At 37.6% G+C, this 16,484-nt stretch overlaps 1 protein-coding gene across 3 annotated transcripts in view; it reads left to right on the top strand.

The window, feature by feature from the left end:
- The window catches only part of Foxj3 (forkhead box J3), a 92,248-nt gene that overhangs the window by 35,807 nt on the left and 39,957 nt on the right, over window positions 1-16,484 (top strand). For all 3 annotated transcript variants that reach the window (XM_034502469.2, XM_034502466.2, XM_034502468.2), the window contains exons 3-4: window positions 152-476; window positions 11,882-11,956. In XM_034502469.2, coding sequence (XP_034358360.1) covers window positions 152-476; window positions 11,882-11,956 — 400 coding nt within the window. The remainder of the gene's footprint in view (window positions 1-151; window positions 477-11,881; window positions 11,957-16,484) is intronic.

Here is a 16,484-nt window from a genome sequence, read left to right as displayed (position 1 = left end):
TTAGTTTGGCCATTAACATAACTCAGTCGTTTCTCTTCAGATTTAACTAAGCTTTGCCTTATTTTGGAACTCCTAGATTGGCGAATACTGGATTATTTTGACTAGCAGGATTTTTTCCTTGATATTCACTAAGGAGTCTGTTTACCTGCAGGATGACATCTGAACTGGAAAGCAGCCTAACATCTATGGACTGGTTACCACAGCTCACCATGAGAGCAGCCATCCAAAAATCTGATGCTACACAAAATGCACATGGAACGGGAATTTCTAAGAAGAACGCACTCCTTGACCCAAATACAACGCTGGACCAGGAAGAAGTTCAACAGCACAAAGATGGAAAACCTCCATATAGCTATGCCAGCCTCATCACATTTGCAATTAATAGCTCTCCTAAAAAGAAAATGACGTTAAGTGAAATTTACCAGTGGATTTGTGATAACTTTCCGTATTATAGAGAGGCTGGCAGTGGTTGGAAGGTAAGTATTTCATTTTAATTTTAGCTTCTGTAAAATAAGCAATGGTAATATTGTTAACTGCTGTTGAAAGTAAAGCTTCTTGAAAAGCTATAAAAAGTAGAGACTAAACTCTGACTTAATTATTTTTAGGATGCCAGAAATGGGAAAAACTTAATTGTATTGATTGATTGGTGATGTGAGCATGTATGCCACCAAGCACACATGGAGACCAAAGAACAACTTGGGAATTGGTTTTCTCTTTCTACTATGTGGTTGTTATAGATCAAACTTGAGTCATCAGGTTTTGTCTTCCAGTGTCATTACTCACTGAACCTTCTTACAGGTCTTGGAAATTTATGGCTGTCTTATTTTTGGAAGTAGCTTGTTAGGGCTTTCTTATGTCATGGGAAGGATGTAGCATGGAAGGCGAGCACTGTGAATGCAGCAGTTAGTAGAATGGGTACATAGTGTACATGTGGGTTGGCCATGAAGCTGTGGTGGAAAACAGGAAGACAGGACTGCAGGATTGTGTCGGTTTTTATAAACGTTTGTTTTGACTTTGATTTGTTGGAGGTACAAAAACAGCACAGAGGTGTTCTCCATATACTTGAGTAGCTTCCTTTAATGCTAACATCTGACAGACCATAGTATGATGGTCAAAATCAAAAATTTATACAGGTAGAATGCTATTGACCAGACTAAGGTTTTTCCAGATCTCGTCATTTTTTCTTCAGGGTCCCACATTGCAATTCAGTTGTCAGTTTCTCTCCAGTCCCCTCTAATCTGTGAATGTCACCATACTCTTTTGTGATTTAGACACTTGAGAAGTGTGTATCAGAAATGTGTTTTCCTTGGCTTGGTGTTGTTTTCTCATGTAAATAGCACGCTTGGGGCAGAATAACAAAGAGGGAACTTGCCCCTCTGCTTATCAGAGGCACACAATGTCAGCACAGGCTCTTTACTCAGTCAGTGCGGATTTGATGTCTCTGGGTACTCCACTATAAGGCTGTTGTTTATTGTCTTGTAATTACAAAGTTTTGGGGAGCTATTTTGAGGGCATGTGAGCACACTGTCTTTTTAAACTTTGCTTAGGAATTTTAGCAGTCATTGCTGTTTTCTAATAATAAAGTTTCTTTTTTCCTGTAAAGTGAAGAATATTATTTTGAGTTTTCCACTGCCTGTGGTTGCACTTGCCATCTTCAATTCTAGCACAGGTAGGTGGAAGTGGGCTTGTCTCTGTGAGTGTGAGGCCAGCGTGGTCCACATAGTGAGTTCCAGGACAATCAGGGCTACGTAGAGAGACAAAAGCACCGCTGACTGCTGGTCTTGGAGGGATGGCTCTGGTGGTAAAAGAGCACTTGTGGCTCTTGCATAGGACTTGAGTTTGCGTTTCAGCAGCCATCTGTAACTCCAGCTCCAAGGATTCAAACATCCATTTCTGGTCTCCCTGGACACCTGTGCTCACGGGATATACATGCATGTGGGCATGTAATACACATTAAAGAGAAAGGCTTGTCTTATTTGGTCAGTCATTCAGTAAGTGCTTGTGGGCATTTTTCTTTGTGCTATATTATCATCTTTTTCTCATTTGCTTTTTGCTGTGCTGAACTATTTTCAAGATACGGTCTCACAGTGTAGTCTGTGCTGGCTTACAGCTCACTGTGATCACTATGTAGTAAAGGGTGACTTTGGATTTGAGATTCTCTGTCTCTGCTTCCACGTGCTGTGATTATAGGTGTATGTTATTATGCTCGGCTCCAACCCCCCCCCCCACCCCCCCCCCCCCCCAAAAAAAAAACACCTTAAGGAATTTTCACTTGTTTGTTACTGGTGATTGAGCCTAAGGTCTCCAAACATTCTAAGTTAGTAAGCTCTATTAATGAGATACATCCCCAACCCTTATTGTCCTCCAGACCAACACAGCTTTGACCATTGGGAATGTTTATAGGGTGATCTCATTCTTTTGTTTCCAGAGGTATCCTTGCCAGGTACCCTCCTTGCCAGCTCTGGAATCAACCACATATTTAAAAAGCCTTTTGATATACCATCACATAAGTTGAGTAGTAACTATATGTGTTATAACAAGTAACCCAGTTTACTTTCTTTACTTCTGCACATGCTTATTATTTTTCTATGTTTTACATAGGAATTACCCAGTTGTGTGCTCCTTGATGTGTGCATGCTTGCATATGTTTGTGTGTATGTATTAAAAAGGTTTATAGAGTTTTAGGTTTATATTAGATAATAGTTACTTCAGTTTCTAGTAAATGTTCCTTTAAGTTTACTACCTTTATTACCTAACATTGTCATGTGGTTTTAGAGGTCTTTGCTTATATACCATGCACCTGTGATGTGCCATGCGCTGTGGAAGGAAGTCAGATGTCTTGAAGAGAAGCATTGTGCCACACTGTAGCTCTCCTGTCTCTTTCATTCATAGCACTGTGCTTTTCTATTTTGGAGCTTCAGTTAGTGCATTTGAATTAAAGTGCAGTTCTTGCTCTCAGCTTCCTCTTTACCTTCCTTTCCCACTTCTTTTTGTCTTGCTGTCTGTGAACATGATTTCTTGCTTTTGTTTATTACTTCAGCTCATGTCACCATTTCCCTATACAGTGAATCTTTTTTGTGTTTCTTCATGCTTTGATAACAGTATTATAGAACTTATTTTTGTTTTAATAGTCTGTGTCTTATTCCTTTTTTCCTGTACATAAATACTCAAATAATAGCTGCAGTTTCAATTTTCTATGTGCCAGAATGATTCTAAGTGCTTTTATGCCATTGTCTGTCTAAGTCACACAGTAGCCTGTTAAGCAGAAACTTGCCCAGTTGTAAAGGTAAGAAAACAGGCTTACAGAAATTAAGTGATTCTTTTTTCCCCCCAGAATTTTGAGGTAGAGTATGGTAGAATGAAGACTCAGTAGACTTGGTAATTGGAGAATTTCAGTACCTCTTGTTAACCAGTAGTAGTATATAGCCCATACTTTTGTGAAGACTACATGGATAGTTGAATTCTCTTAGCTGTCTTATTACTTTGAAACATGATTTTTAACAGCATGCTTTAAATCTGCTTTAACAGTATTTCAGTAGGAGAAGTATATTTTTAAAGATTTACAAAAATTGTTTATTTGACATGTATTAATGTTTTGCCTGCATATATGTCTGCATACCACATGACTTCCTGTTGCTCATGGAAACCAGAAGAGGGGATCAGATCACATGGAACTAGAGTTATAGATGGTTATGAGCCACTGTATGGGTGTTGGAAACTGAAGCTGGGTTTACTGGAGAATCAGCCAATGTTCTTAACTGCTGAGCCATCTCTTCAGCATAGAAGTATATCTTAAAATTGGACCCATATATTCTGGACATACAGCTCAGTGGTAGGTGATTACCTAAGAAACATAAAGCCCTGGGTGTGTTTCCAGCTCTCCACCCCCAAAATCCCCAAAACTTTTGTTGTTATTTTATTTTTCTGTTTTTTTTCATTCATTCATTCATTCTTGAGACTAGGTTTTTCTGTGTAGCCCTGGCTGTCCTGAAACTGGCTCTTTAGACCAGGTTGGCCTCAAACTCAAAGATCTGCCTGCCTCTGTCTCCTGAGTGTTAGGATTAAAGGCATGTTACACCACTGCTTTGCCAAACTTTTTTTTTTTAAACCTCAGAATCAAAACATTGTTAAAAAGTGGTAGTACTATATTTTTGTTTTTACTTGACAGGCTCTCTAGGTGCTTTTTATCAAGGTTTAGATTAGGGAGATATAAGTCTGGTTGGCAGCATGATATCTGTAGAGGAAAAAATGGCCAAAATTTGAGTAAGAAAGCCTATCAGAGACTTGTGGATCTTTATCAATGGCCATAAAGCTGAATTCCTGAAGGTACCAGACAAGTAACATAATGAGTAAAGCAAAAGGTACCAGACCGATCCCTGCATCTCTAATGTGTTCTGGTTATGTGTTTCCTATTAGGCTACAGAGTAGGGATTTCAGTTTCTCCTCCTTAAAAGAAATGAGAAAGGGAGTTTTTGTGTAGAATTTTCTAATTTCCAAATGTTCTAATTCCAAGATTCTTAATCTGCAGTATAATAAATGTGTCTGTTTTGATTTTTGTTTGGCTGTGGGCTACCAATCCTTTCAGTTTAATTTCATGGTCCTTTCGTTAATTTGAAAAGGGCTTACTTTCTCCTCTTCACTGAGTTTGAGCTTAGAAACACTAAGAAACTTAGTACAGGATACCTTAGAGAGTTCATCTTTTATTAGATGAAGATACATAGAACAAGCAATTACAAAGCTGTTTGAAAAGTTCTGAATCAGAGGATCGTGGAATACTGTGTTATTGTTGACACAGTTGATCACAGCTACCGTTTTATAAGTCATAATTATAATCTGTTTTGTCTGTGGCCTAGTAAAATGTTAACTCTAAAGGGTGGCCTAGTAAAGTGTTAACTCTAAAGTTACTGACAAAGAATGGGAAGTATAAGATTCTGAAGTGGCTGGTACAAAGAATAAAGTGTTAACTGAGTAAAAGAAGGGGACTTATTAGGAAGTTATTAAGGAAATGAAATAGTAATTTATTTTGAAGATTTAGAGGGATATTTTAATTGCATTTTTAAACACTTGATTATAGGGGCTCTTGGTAGAAAGTTGGGATGAACCAGATTATAACAATCTTAAAATACATGAAAGCCCAACTAGAGAACTTGCTTCAATTTCTAGGAACAGTATATACATTTTGATTATGTTCCTCATCACCCTGCTAGTCCTCAGTGTCTTATATATTGTAAATTTGTTGTTATATCTTGGTGATTATTATCTCAAATCATAGCTGGGAATTACTTTAGAAGTAGTGATTAAATATTCGCCTGAAAGGTACATAGCTTGTGTATTAAGAAATAGAGGGTGGATTGGGAGTGGAAGTGAGTGGGAAAGTATTTTGTCCCTTAAAACTAAAGATTCCCAGAAAGATTATCTGGTATCATTTGCCTCGAGCAGACTTTCTGTATCTCTAAGGGATTATAAATAGTAATTATTAAAAATTTTTCTTTTCACCGAGTTTTAAAACACTGGATGCCTAGGATTTATTGTGCTTACTTTAATTTTCTTTTTTGTAGACCTAAATAAATTTATACCTGAACATTTATATGGGGATCAAAAGTTGGGTGTGGTGGAACATGACTTTGATCCCAGCACTGGGGAGGTTGGAGGCAGGTAGATTTCTGTGACTTTAAGGTCAGTGTGGTCTTGGTCTATGTAGTAAATTCCAGGACAGCTAGAGCTGCATGGTAAGACTTTCAAATAAAACAAGATTAAAAAAAAAGAGAGAGAGAGAGACGAGGGGCTGGAGAGATGGCTCAGCAATTAAGAGCACTGGCTACTCTTCCAGAGGTTCTGAGTTCAATTCCCAGCAACCACATGGGGGCTCACAACCATCTGTAATGGGATCTGATGCCCTTTTCTGGTGTGTCTGAAGGCAGCTACAGTGTACTCATATACATAAAATAAATAAATTTTAAAAAAAGAGGGAGACCAAAGAAAACTGATCTTTTTTTCCCCTCCTTTGTAGAGGTCTTTGTTTTTCTAAATTTCCACCTATTCTCTTAGATTTGTTAAGCAGGTCTGTGTCCTGCTGCTTCCTTTCTTTAGGGATGGAGGAGATAGATTGGGGCAGCTGGAAGGGCATTTACAGCTTGTGAAGTCTGCATTGATTGAATAGGTAGGAAAAAGATTTAATAGCAGGAGTTACCCAAAGTAGGAAACCTTGTCACATTCACTATAAATATAAATATAAGGTCAGATAAAACCTTAACATTTAGTTAAAACTCCCTTTCAGGTAAGGCCATTGAAGGAGATTGCATTATTAAATATAACTCTGAATATTCCATAATTGACTTATTCTATAATCTGAAATAGAGGAAAGGGAAATTTGCTAAGGAAGATTAACTCTGTAAATCATTAGGATTTTGGTTAACAAAAAGATTTGGTGAAAAAGGAACCCTTGCAACTAAGTATAAGTAATTATGCCTAATTACATTGAAGAAACTGGTGTGTGTGTGTGTGTGTGTGTGTGTGTATACATACACATACATACATACATGGATGTGCAAACATGCTTGTTTGGATTGGTACAAGTAGAGGCTAGGTGTCTTCAACAGTCACTTCTCCAGCATCTTTTTATCGATACTTGCTATTTGCCTAGGCTGGTTGGCATGAAAGGCCCGGGAGTGCTCTGGTCTCTGGCCTCCAGTGCTGGGATTGCAAGTGTGTACTGCTGCACCTGTCTATTTTATTTGCATGCTGGGAATATAAACTCAGGTCCTCATGCTTGTACAGCAGACACTATCTACTGAGCATCCTCCCCAGCCCATGAGCTTTTGACTAAAGCAATCCAACAATAATATATTTTCTTGGGATACAGAGAGGAATCATGACATTTACTTGGGAGATTTGTTTGATAATATTACTTGAATACAGGCATTTTGTACTTCTTGGAATTGAACTTGGGTTCTCTGTTAAAACAAACAGTACTCCTAACCGCTGAGCCATCTCTCCAGCCTCATTTCTTGAGTTTTTTGATAAACTGTTTTGGGGTGGGATTTTCAAAACCAAGCAGTATGTCTTTAATACTTATTTACCCTAAGCCAGTTTTCTCCAGGCCAGCATTACTGGAGATAAACACCACCCAGATTAGGAAACTTGAACTGGCAGAGATGAAGCAGTGACGTGTGTGTGTGTGTGTGTGTGTGTGTGTGTGTGTGTGTGTGTGTGGTGTGTCCTATTATTTATATTTTGTTTAAGAATACAGTGTGAAATAGGAAACCTATTAAACATATCTGCAATTATGATGAGAAATCCATAAAGATAAAGAAGTTAGGGAAAGTCAGCCAGATCTTCTAGGAAAAGCTGATTCTGGAGGAGGGGAGAGATGGCTCAGTGGTGAAGAACATGTAATTTTCTAGAAGATGTTGAGTTCAGATCCCAGTACCCATGTTGGCCAACTCCCAACCTCCTGTAACTCCAGTTGACAATTTGAAATAAGTTAGGCACTTAAGAAAGGTCTGTAGGGAGATCTAGATAAAGTATCACAGATAGTCACTGAAGCCATAGCTGCTGATAAGACTGACTAGGCAAGTACAGAAATAAAGAAAGGATGGAGCAGAAATGTGAGAATTTCCAAAATGTAAGCTTTTTGAATGGGAGGAAGATCAGGTAGAAGTTCATTTTTTTCCTAGAGGGGTTGAGTCACTTCTGGACCATTCTTTCTTCCTCCTCTTCTCCTCCTTCTTCTTCCTTCTCTTCTTCCTTTTTTCCTTTAACCTTACTTATTTGTAGCCAAGGCTGGCTTCAAAATTATGTTTCTCCTGCCTCTGTTGGAACAGTAGGCCTAGGCCCTTATGCCTGAGTTTGAACACCTTGGTTGGAGGTTTTACATTTCAGTATTAAGATGAGTGGATGAAATCTAGTTTGTCTGATAGGTCTTTGTCTTTACCTGTGTAATGAGTTTTGAGCATTTGATTTCATATTACCTACATTTTAAAATTGTATTTCTTTTTTTTCTTTTTGGAAATTATTGTAAGGTTTTACTATATTCACTTGTCAGAGTTCACTCAGGCTGTTTTAGTAAACACACAACAAACAACCCCACAGTAGATAAGGTGGTTTACACATAACAAACATTTATTTCTCAAAAGTCTTGAAGGTGGGAAGTCCAGGATCCAGGGGTTCACAGATGTGACTGAAAGCTTCTTAGTGGTCTTGGTTAAGGGCCCGGCCCCTTCCTGGGCTCATGGAGACTGTCTTGTGAAGCAAATGAGCTCCCTGGGGCCTCTTTTAGGCACAAAGTCCTTTTCTTGAGTTTCCTTCATGATCTAATCTTTTAGTAGCCTTACCTCTAGGTATTACCTCATTGAAATTAGATTTCAACACAGGAATTTTAAAAGGACACAAACATGGATTGTCTTTAATTACAGTCTACCACCATATAGTATTAAGCTATGCTATGTATCATGTAAGAACTTCAGAAATTGAATTCTTCTAATTCTTTTATATATTTTATATATTGTTTGTTCGCACAATGGTCAGAAGATAACTTTGTGAAGTTGCTTCTCTCTTTCTAATCTATAGGCTCCAGTGGTCAGATGTAGGCTCTCAGGCATGGTGCTTATCTATCTCACTTGCCCTCCGCCCACTTTTTAAATTAAAAAAGTAAAAAATTTATTATTTATGAGAGAGGGATACAGAGAATGCAGACATGGATTTGGAGGCTGGAGGATAAACTTCAGGAGTCAGTACCCTGTGTTTTGGGGTGAACTCAAGCCATCTGTCTTGTACTGTATAGTACAGTACAGTATTCCATCATATACTGCAGGCTGTTCTGCCCTCAAGTTTCTCAGGCTTTTTTCCTGGTGTTTTATTTATAAGCTCATCTGAGGGATTCTTTTATCTTCTGGGGGAGGGGCCATTGTTGAAGTTGAAACACAACCGCGCCTATGCGTTCTGCTAGTTCAAGCCAGAGTAGCCTTGTAACTGTGGTTGCTTTTGGATGAGAGTCTCTGCTCCTTTCTAAGATGTAGCAGACACATCTGTATGGTATCAGTGTCAGTTCTTAGGGTGCAGGGCAGCAGCGTATACCTCTCCCAGAAGAAAAGGATTTTCCATCTACTTTTTCCTATAGTAGTAGTAGATTGTTGCCTTTGTCCTAGCAAGGGGTTTCCTGTCCCTTTGTAGAAGTGTTTTATTTCCATTCTTCCTCCAGAAGTAATGATGCCTTGCCAGAGTGCTATGGAGGAGAGATTTTGCTGCCATCACTTCAGACTTAAATATTTGTGCTTTAAAAAAATCTATGGGAAGTTAGTAGGTGGTCTACTTTACTCTCCCCCTTCTTGTTGGGCTTTTGTCTAGCTTGGGCTTATATAGTTCTTGTCACAATCTCTGAGTTTATGTATGCTGCATGCATCTACTTGTCTCTAGAAAACATTTCCTTAAGTCATTCTAAGAGCCTCTCTTCCTCTTAGAATCTTTTTGCCCCTCTTCTGCATAGATCCTTGAGTCTTGAGGGATGGAATGATATTGATATCCCGTTTAGGGCTAAGAACTCTGAATAGACATTAAAGTAGATATTATGCCAAAAAATATGATCCCCAAAGATACCATTTAAGTAGTGACTAAATGCAGTTGGAGCTTCTCTTTACTAAATATGTGGCCACTTAAGGGTAAACAGATAAACAGATTACTTATGAATGGATTTTGGAGTCTTTAATTGGGAAACAGGTTTTTGGGATATTTTCTGTTAACAGTCATCCAGTTCTGTTTATTCACGAACACTTCAGGTCCCGAAAGCATTTTTCTGTCACCTAAGTTAGTTTAGTGGTTCTTCTCTGCTGTGTTGAGGAATTTAGATCTTCTCCTGGACTTCTGTACTCAACAGTTTTATCTTACTACTCTTTTAGTCTTTGACAGTTTAATGTATCCTAATGTTGTCCATCCCAGACTCCTCCCCCTGCCAGGCCCCCTAGACTCCCTTCCATCTTGATGTCTTTGTCCTCTTGTTTTAATAACCCAGTATCTTTACATGTAGTTTTTTTTTTTTTTTTTTTTTTTTTTGTTGTTGTTATATAGAACCTTGTTTCTATATGCCTTTGTAATAGAGTGGTGGATTTGGTTTTATTTCGGAAAAAATGATTTTTTTTTTCATTTTATCAGTGTGTATTGCAGGATTTCATTATGACACTTTTATCCACGAATGTATTGTACTTTCATCTGTTACTCTTTCTCTTTCTTATCCTCTTTTCAAAAACAACCCTGAAGGACTTTGTAGGTCTGTGAGATAGCTCAGTGGGTAAACTGACTTACCAAGCTTCTTGACCTGACTTTTATCTCTGGGACCTATCTGACAGGGTGGGGGGGGAGCAATAGCTGACTACCACAAGTTATCCTCTGACCTCCGCACATGCATAATCATGTGTGCATAAATAAATTAAATAAATAAAAAATAGATGTGATTTATACAGGAATGTTTCATGTACCTTTCCCAATAAGAAAGGAACAGTAAGTCAGCAAATACATTCTTTTACCTATATTTAAATTGTTCTCTTCTATATATCTCTTTAAAAATTAGCTATTCAGTTAAAAAATAACTTTTAAAGGTGAAAGGGCCTCTCTTTATACAGATAAAGGTAAACTGGTATGTGTATATCTTTTTCAGAAAACATTATTCCAAGATGGCTGTTGCTGTTTGTGAATTTCCCAGTATTATTTAAATGATATCTGTATTTGTCTAATTTAGTTAAAGTTCTGAATCATGTATCTACCATAGGATAGTTTTTCTCCTACAACCTTCTGATTCCGAGTTTACTGATAGTACACTGGCCATTTTTAAAGTTTGTTTTGTTTCAGAACTGGAGAGTAAATCTGACTTGTGTATGCAAAGCAAATGCTCTCCCTCATGTTGTGCTATTTATTCCTGGCATTTAACCCTTAAAGAAACTGACTTAAAAGTGGTAACACTTGTACCTTAAACCATTTGGATTGTGCAGGAAAGTAAAAAGAAGAGCATAATTATCACCTAAAAGCCTATGTAGTGTAATTTCTGACATTTGGCATTCTGATTTATTTCCAAGAGTAAATAAACATGTAAATAACCACAATTAAGGGGTTGAAATTATGACCCAGAGGTTAAGAGCACATGGTAGTCTTCAATAGGGTCTGGGTTCAGTTCCCAGTACCTACATGGTGGCTCAGAACTGTCTATAACTCCAGTTTCAGGATGCCCTCTTCTGGCTTCTGTATGCACCTGGTATGCATTCATGTGGTATACAGACATACATGCAGGTAAAACACTCACCCATATAAAATAAATCTTATATACAACAGTGTACAATTTTGTGTTTGATACTTATTTTTAGCATTACATTATAGGCATCTTTTTGCATAATTAAAGTTCTTTAAGCAGTTAAATGCCAAATATATATCATTATTGAATCTGTTGGGAATTGAGTATTCCAATAACTTGTTTTTATTTACTATATATTATGTCTAATTTGAAAACCAGAAAGGTTTAACCTTGGAGTTCATTTATATATTTATTTTTAAATATATGTGGATGTATGTAAATCTGTATAGGTATGTGTATATAGGAATAGGTTCTCTTAGAGACCAGAACAGGGTGTAGGATCCCCTGAAGGTGGAATTACAGTTGGTTGTGAGCTGCCTGGTGTTGGTGCAGAGATACAAACTCTGGTCTTTCTGCAGGTGCAGCAAGCACTCTTACCTGCTGAACCATCTTTGCAGTCCCTGGAGCTTATTTTAAAAGTTGGCTCTATTTGTAACTGTATTCCAATTCATAGGAATATGTAGGTTTCTTGTTTTGGTTTTAAAGATGGAATAGGTTTTTTTCATAGTCCACTGACCCAACAATGGTTTTCTTTTTTAATTTCAGAATTCCATACGACATAATCTGTCACTGAACAAATGTTTCCTTAAAGTGCCTCGATCCAAGGATGATCCCGGAAAGGTAGGATGTTTTCTTAAATTGTAGTGATTTGTCTCTTGGCACATATGAGTCAAGACCATATCTAGTTCATTGGTCAGGAGTTATGTGAAGCAACAAGTACTCCTGCCTACACTGGCTTAGGTGGTATGTGTTAAGTAAGGACCAGCTGTTTTTAAAATTTTGTTTGTTTGATTGTTTTGAGACAGGGCTTCACTGTATCCCCTACTGTTCTGGAATTCACAGAAATTTACCTGCCTCTGCCTCCTGACTGCTACAATTAAACGCTTTGCCATTACCCCCAGCTTGAGAGCCCCTTTAAAGTGATAAAGAAGCCAGCTAGAGCTTGTCATTGATAGTTTGCCTTGTTTTATCTAGTTTTTTGCTTGGTTTTCTTAGTGTTGTGTATGGAATCTAATCTGGTGTTGAGTTGCTTGTCAGGAAATATGGTGGGCTGTTACTGTCTGGGGTGGAACTGTGTACTTGGCAAGGAGAAAAGTGCTCTAATGACGTAAACACTCATTTCTGTTCCGTCCTCAGAGTTGTTTAATATCTCCTCAGAGCATTATAGTTTCAGTGTTATATCCAGAGAATCTCTTCCTGTTTTGTGTAGGTAGCTCTGCAACAGTGTAGCTACAGCTTGTACATACAGTCAGTTCTTTTCTAAAGCTTAGATTACTAGATTGGATGATAGGTGGTTGTCAACATCATTTCCTAGATTTGGACTGAGACACTTGTGCCTGTTGGTAAGATCCCGTTCTTATTTGAGTGGTTAGGTGTCTGTTGTTTGTTAGAAAATATGCTTTTCAGTTTTACTCTTGTCATTTCAGTTGTAGTTTAGCTCATTCATAGCTTACTGTGAAGATCATCTTCAGGTTTCGTAAGCATTCCTTTCACACGGGCCCTTTCCTTCCTTTTCCTGTTGCGTATCTCTGATTGAGCTCTAGTGCTCCATTGAAGCTTGTCTTCTCACTGTAGTCACCGTCATGCTACAGCAGCTCCTGCCTGCTCTCTGTTTAGGGCGTGCTGCTTCTGTTTACAGATCTTCCACAAAGCAGCCAGCAGTCTTTCAGAAATGCTGACTGCACACCACTCTTCAGTAGTTATCTACAGAATCTAAACTTCAAAGGGTTAGGATCATGTGTATCTTGTTCACTGTGAAATCCAGTTACCTGCACAGAGGTCAATGGTATTGTGGAGGCACCTTTGTTGATGAGTGTACTATAGCTTCTTCACGACCACTAAGGCATGGAGAGCTATACATTTCTTCCTGAAGCCCAGAAGTGGTGGTGTTTCATGGCTTTCATTAAGATTGAATATATTATTCTAATGGTCTGTTTACTCTTCACTCATGCTTGTAACTCTAACACTGTGAATAGGTTAAAGCTTGCTTTCCTGGTTTGTAGTTGAGTGCTTTTTCCATTATACTTGTCTTTCTTGAGAGGAGGCCAACATGTTGGTTAAGCTTGGGTATTTATTAATTGGTTTTGTTTTATATTACAGTATTTAATATGTAAGTAATATAATTATAAAAATAACAGTATTTAATAATGGCACTTAAGAAGTTTTCCCAAATCACCGTTACCACAGTGGGAGAAAACCATTAAGCCAAATAGGAGCTCAACAGGTGGGAGTAGACTTAGTGGTTTTAAATCATTATAGTTGAGAGCTCTGATTGCCATTTGGGCATAGGACTAATTACGTTTAGTTGAATAAACAGTCTGAACAGACAAAGTTCAGGTGAATCTGTGATTAAAGGAATTAATAACAAGATCCAAAAGTAAAGAAATGGATTGGTGCTGGTGAGCAAATGTCAAGGCAAAGGTCAGTTATGAATGTCACATCAGTAATTAGACACACTGAGATGTGAAAGCCAAGGGTAGCTGGGCATGGTGGTATGTGCACTTAACGCTTCCAGCACTTAGGAGGTTGAGGTCAGCCTGAGCTGCAAAGTGAGATGCTTTGTTTAAACAACAACAAAAAGTTGGAGAGATTGCTGCTTCTTTTTTTTCTTTTTTTTTTTTTTTTTTGCAGGGGACCTGAGTTCAGTTTCTAGCACTCATGTCTGGTGGCTCACAACTGTCTATTAAATAACTCTAACTCTCTTCTGGCCTCCATGGGCAACCTCTGGCCTGTATGCACACATATACAAAAATAAAATAAATTTTTTGAAAATCAAAAGCCAGCATTGATAAAATAGATATTTCAGTGACTTTCTGTCCTAGCATTACAGCATGCTCTGAACTGTTTCCTTTCAGCTGCCTTTTCTTTACATCTGCAATGCAACACTTTGGTACTGTGCTCCCTTTTGCTAGATCTAACCATTTTATTCAATATTTAACCTGAAAACTAATTTTTATACCTATAAATGGTATCACTTTGGTCTACAATTTAGAAAATTGGAGAAGTGTAGCGTGTAATCATTGTGATCAAGATGTATTTTATTCTGTCCGCTGGAAGTCAGTCTCCCTCTCTCTGAGGCTCCAACAACTACTGATACGTTTTCTGTTTCTTAGAGTTTTGCCCTTTCCAGGTTGGTGTGTAATACATCTTACACTGTACAGTCTTTTTAGTTGACTTTTGATTTAGCACGATGCTTTTGAGATTCATCCATATCATGAGTACAACAGTTTGTTCCTCCTTGTTTCAAGTATTCCATCCTATGGGGTTCCCACATGGATTGACCATTTGAAGGCTGTCAGAGTTGTCGCTTATTTGATCATATAAGCCTTTTATTTAGGCTTAGTCCAAATAATGATAAATACTGAGATTAAAAATAAAGCAAGTAGTTATATTAAGCTGCTTTTTTTAGTGGGTTGCATATTGAAGATAGGTGAGCTGGGTGTCTCTTAGACATTCAGAATAACATAGTAAAACTTGATATTCAACTATAAAAACTAAAAGAAATTAGGGCACTGATTAAATAAAAGCACTTAATGAGATACTTTTACATATCTGTATGATATGTAAAACTTGGAGATATGTAACACTTAGAGAAGCCATTTATTAAATCAATATAGTAATTACGTATTTTAAATCTGTTAATTTAGGAGTAAATTACTTTAGTTGTCCTTTTAGGCATTATTTACTTAATTTGATAATTAGTGCATTTTAAAGTGAGAAAATCTGCATTTATTCTAAAAGGATGTTCCAGGAACCTGAGTTGGCATTGGGATAGTTGTTTGTATATCCATCCATTCAGCCAACCGAGCAGCCTGCCTTTGAGTGTCTACTGTGTTTGATCATTAGTAGTCTCCTTTGTGATTGAAGAGAATGGCTCTGACGCTTAAAGTAACCACTTTAAGCACCAGAGAAAGATGTTGTTGATTACATTGAAGCAATGGGAATAAACCAGACTCAAACTGGCAAGAGTAGTTGCTTTTTATATGGACATGCAGACTGCAGTAGCATCCTAAGATGCCGTTGGGAAGATAGGTGGCCACATGTAAACTGGTAATAAGAAAGGAAAGATTAACATGTGGTATAAAACTGTGGGAGTGAGGAATGGAAAGGATCTGGTATCATTTCTGAAGTTCTTGAAGTAGGTGTGCATTGAGAGCTAAGGAATGACAACAACAGTGAGCATATGCTTAGCAGTGGTTATTTAAAACATAGAATTTATAGATTTAGCCATTTAGATTTGCTAGTTCCTTAGGATTGAAATTGTTCTTCCTGGAATAAAAAGTTACTACTACTTCTACCTCACCAGGTGATAAACGTGTTTATTAACAGCATTTCCAACCTGAAGCTTGTTGAAGAAAGGTCACATTACTGTGTGATAAAGCAGGGTACTTTGAATTGCTGTTCAAAGATTCACTTTATATAAAGTAATGCATATTTTATGATGAGAGTGAAATCATTTAAATTACTTGTTGCGCATTTAGTTTTTTTTTTTTTTTTTGAGATAGATGCTAGTTGTAGCTCAGGCTGGCCCAGAACTCAAATCAGTCCTCCTGCCTCAAATTCTCCCAGGTGCTAGGATTAACCTAACAAACCTTTATTTATAAATCCTCATTTTCCTGGTGTTTTTGGATTAACTGTATGGTCTTTTCTGTTAAACACTGTGGAGTTTTTGTGTATTGTAGGTTTTTTTTTTTTCCTCTTTGGAATTAGCTTTCATTTTGGCACATCTTGAAGTTTGTAGTGGATTGCTTTTTGGAAAAATGTAGTAGGTAAAAGCTGTGGAATTTCAGTTTGCTATTTGGGACTATAGAGATTGAGCTCTGGTGTTCCTTTTTCAGGTTGGGGGAGTTGAAGGATGTGTGTATGTATTTACTGTATAAGTGTTGATATGACTTGATGTCTACTTAATAGAGTCCTGAGCTGTTTACATGTCTGGTCTTGATTCCAGATGAAATCTGTTCAGACCTGATGTTAGATGGTGATCTTTGAGCTCTTCATAGGTTTTTTTCAATGTTAGGGAACTTGTAGTAATGGAGTCATCAGGCATATGCGTGTGCATGCTTTCTCACTACAGAGCTGGCTGCACGTCATCATTAATTATTATTAAGCCATGTTCTATTTTATGAATATAAAAGATGGCTTACCCATT

Source organism: Arvicanthis niloticus, chromosome 5, assembly GCF_011762505.2.
Source record: "Arvicanthis niloticus isolate mArvNil1 chromosome 5, mArvNil1.pat.X, whole genome shotgun sequence".
Classification (NCBI taxonomy): domain Eukaryota; kingdom Metazoa; phylum Chordata; class Mammalia; order Rodentia; family Muridae; genus Arvicanthis; species Arvicanthis niloticus.
The sequence above is the reverse complement of the archived record's forward strand: the minus strand, read 5'-3'. Positions and strand labels throughout refer to the sequence as shown.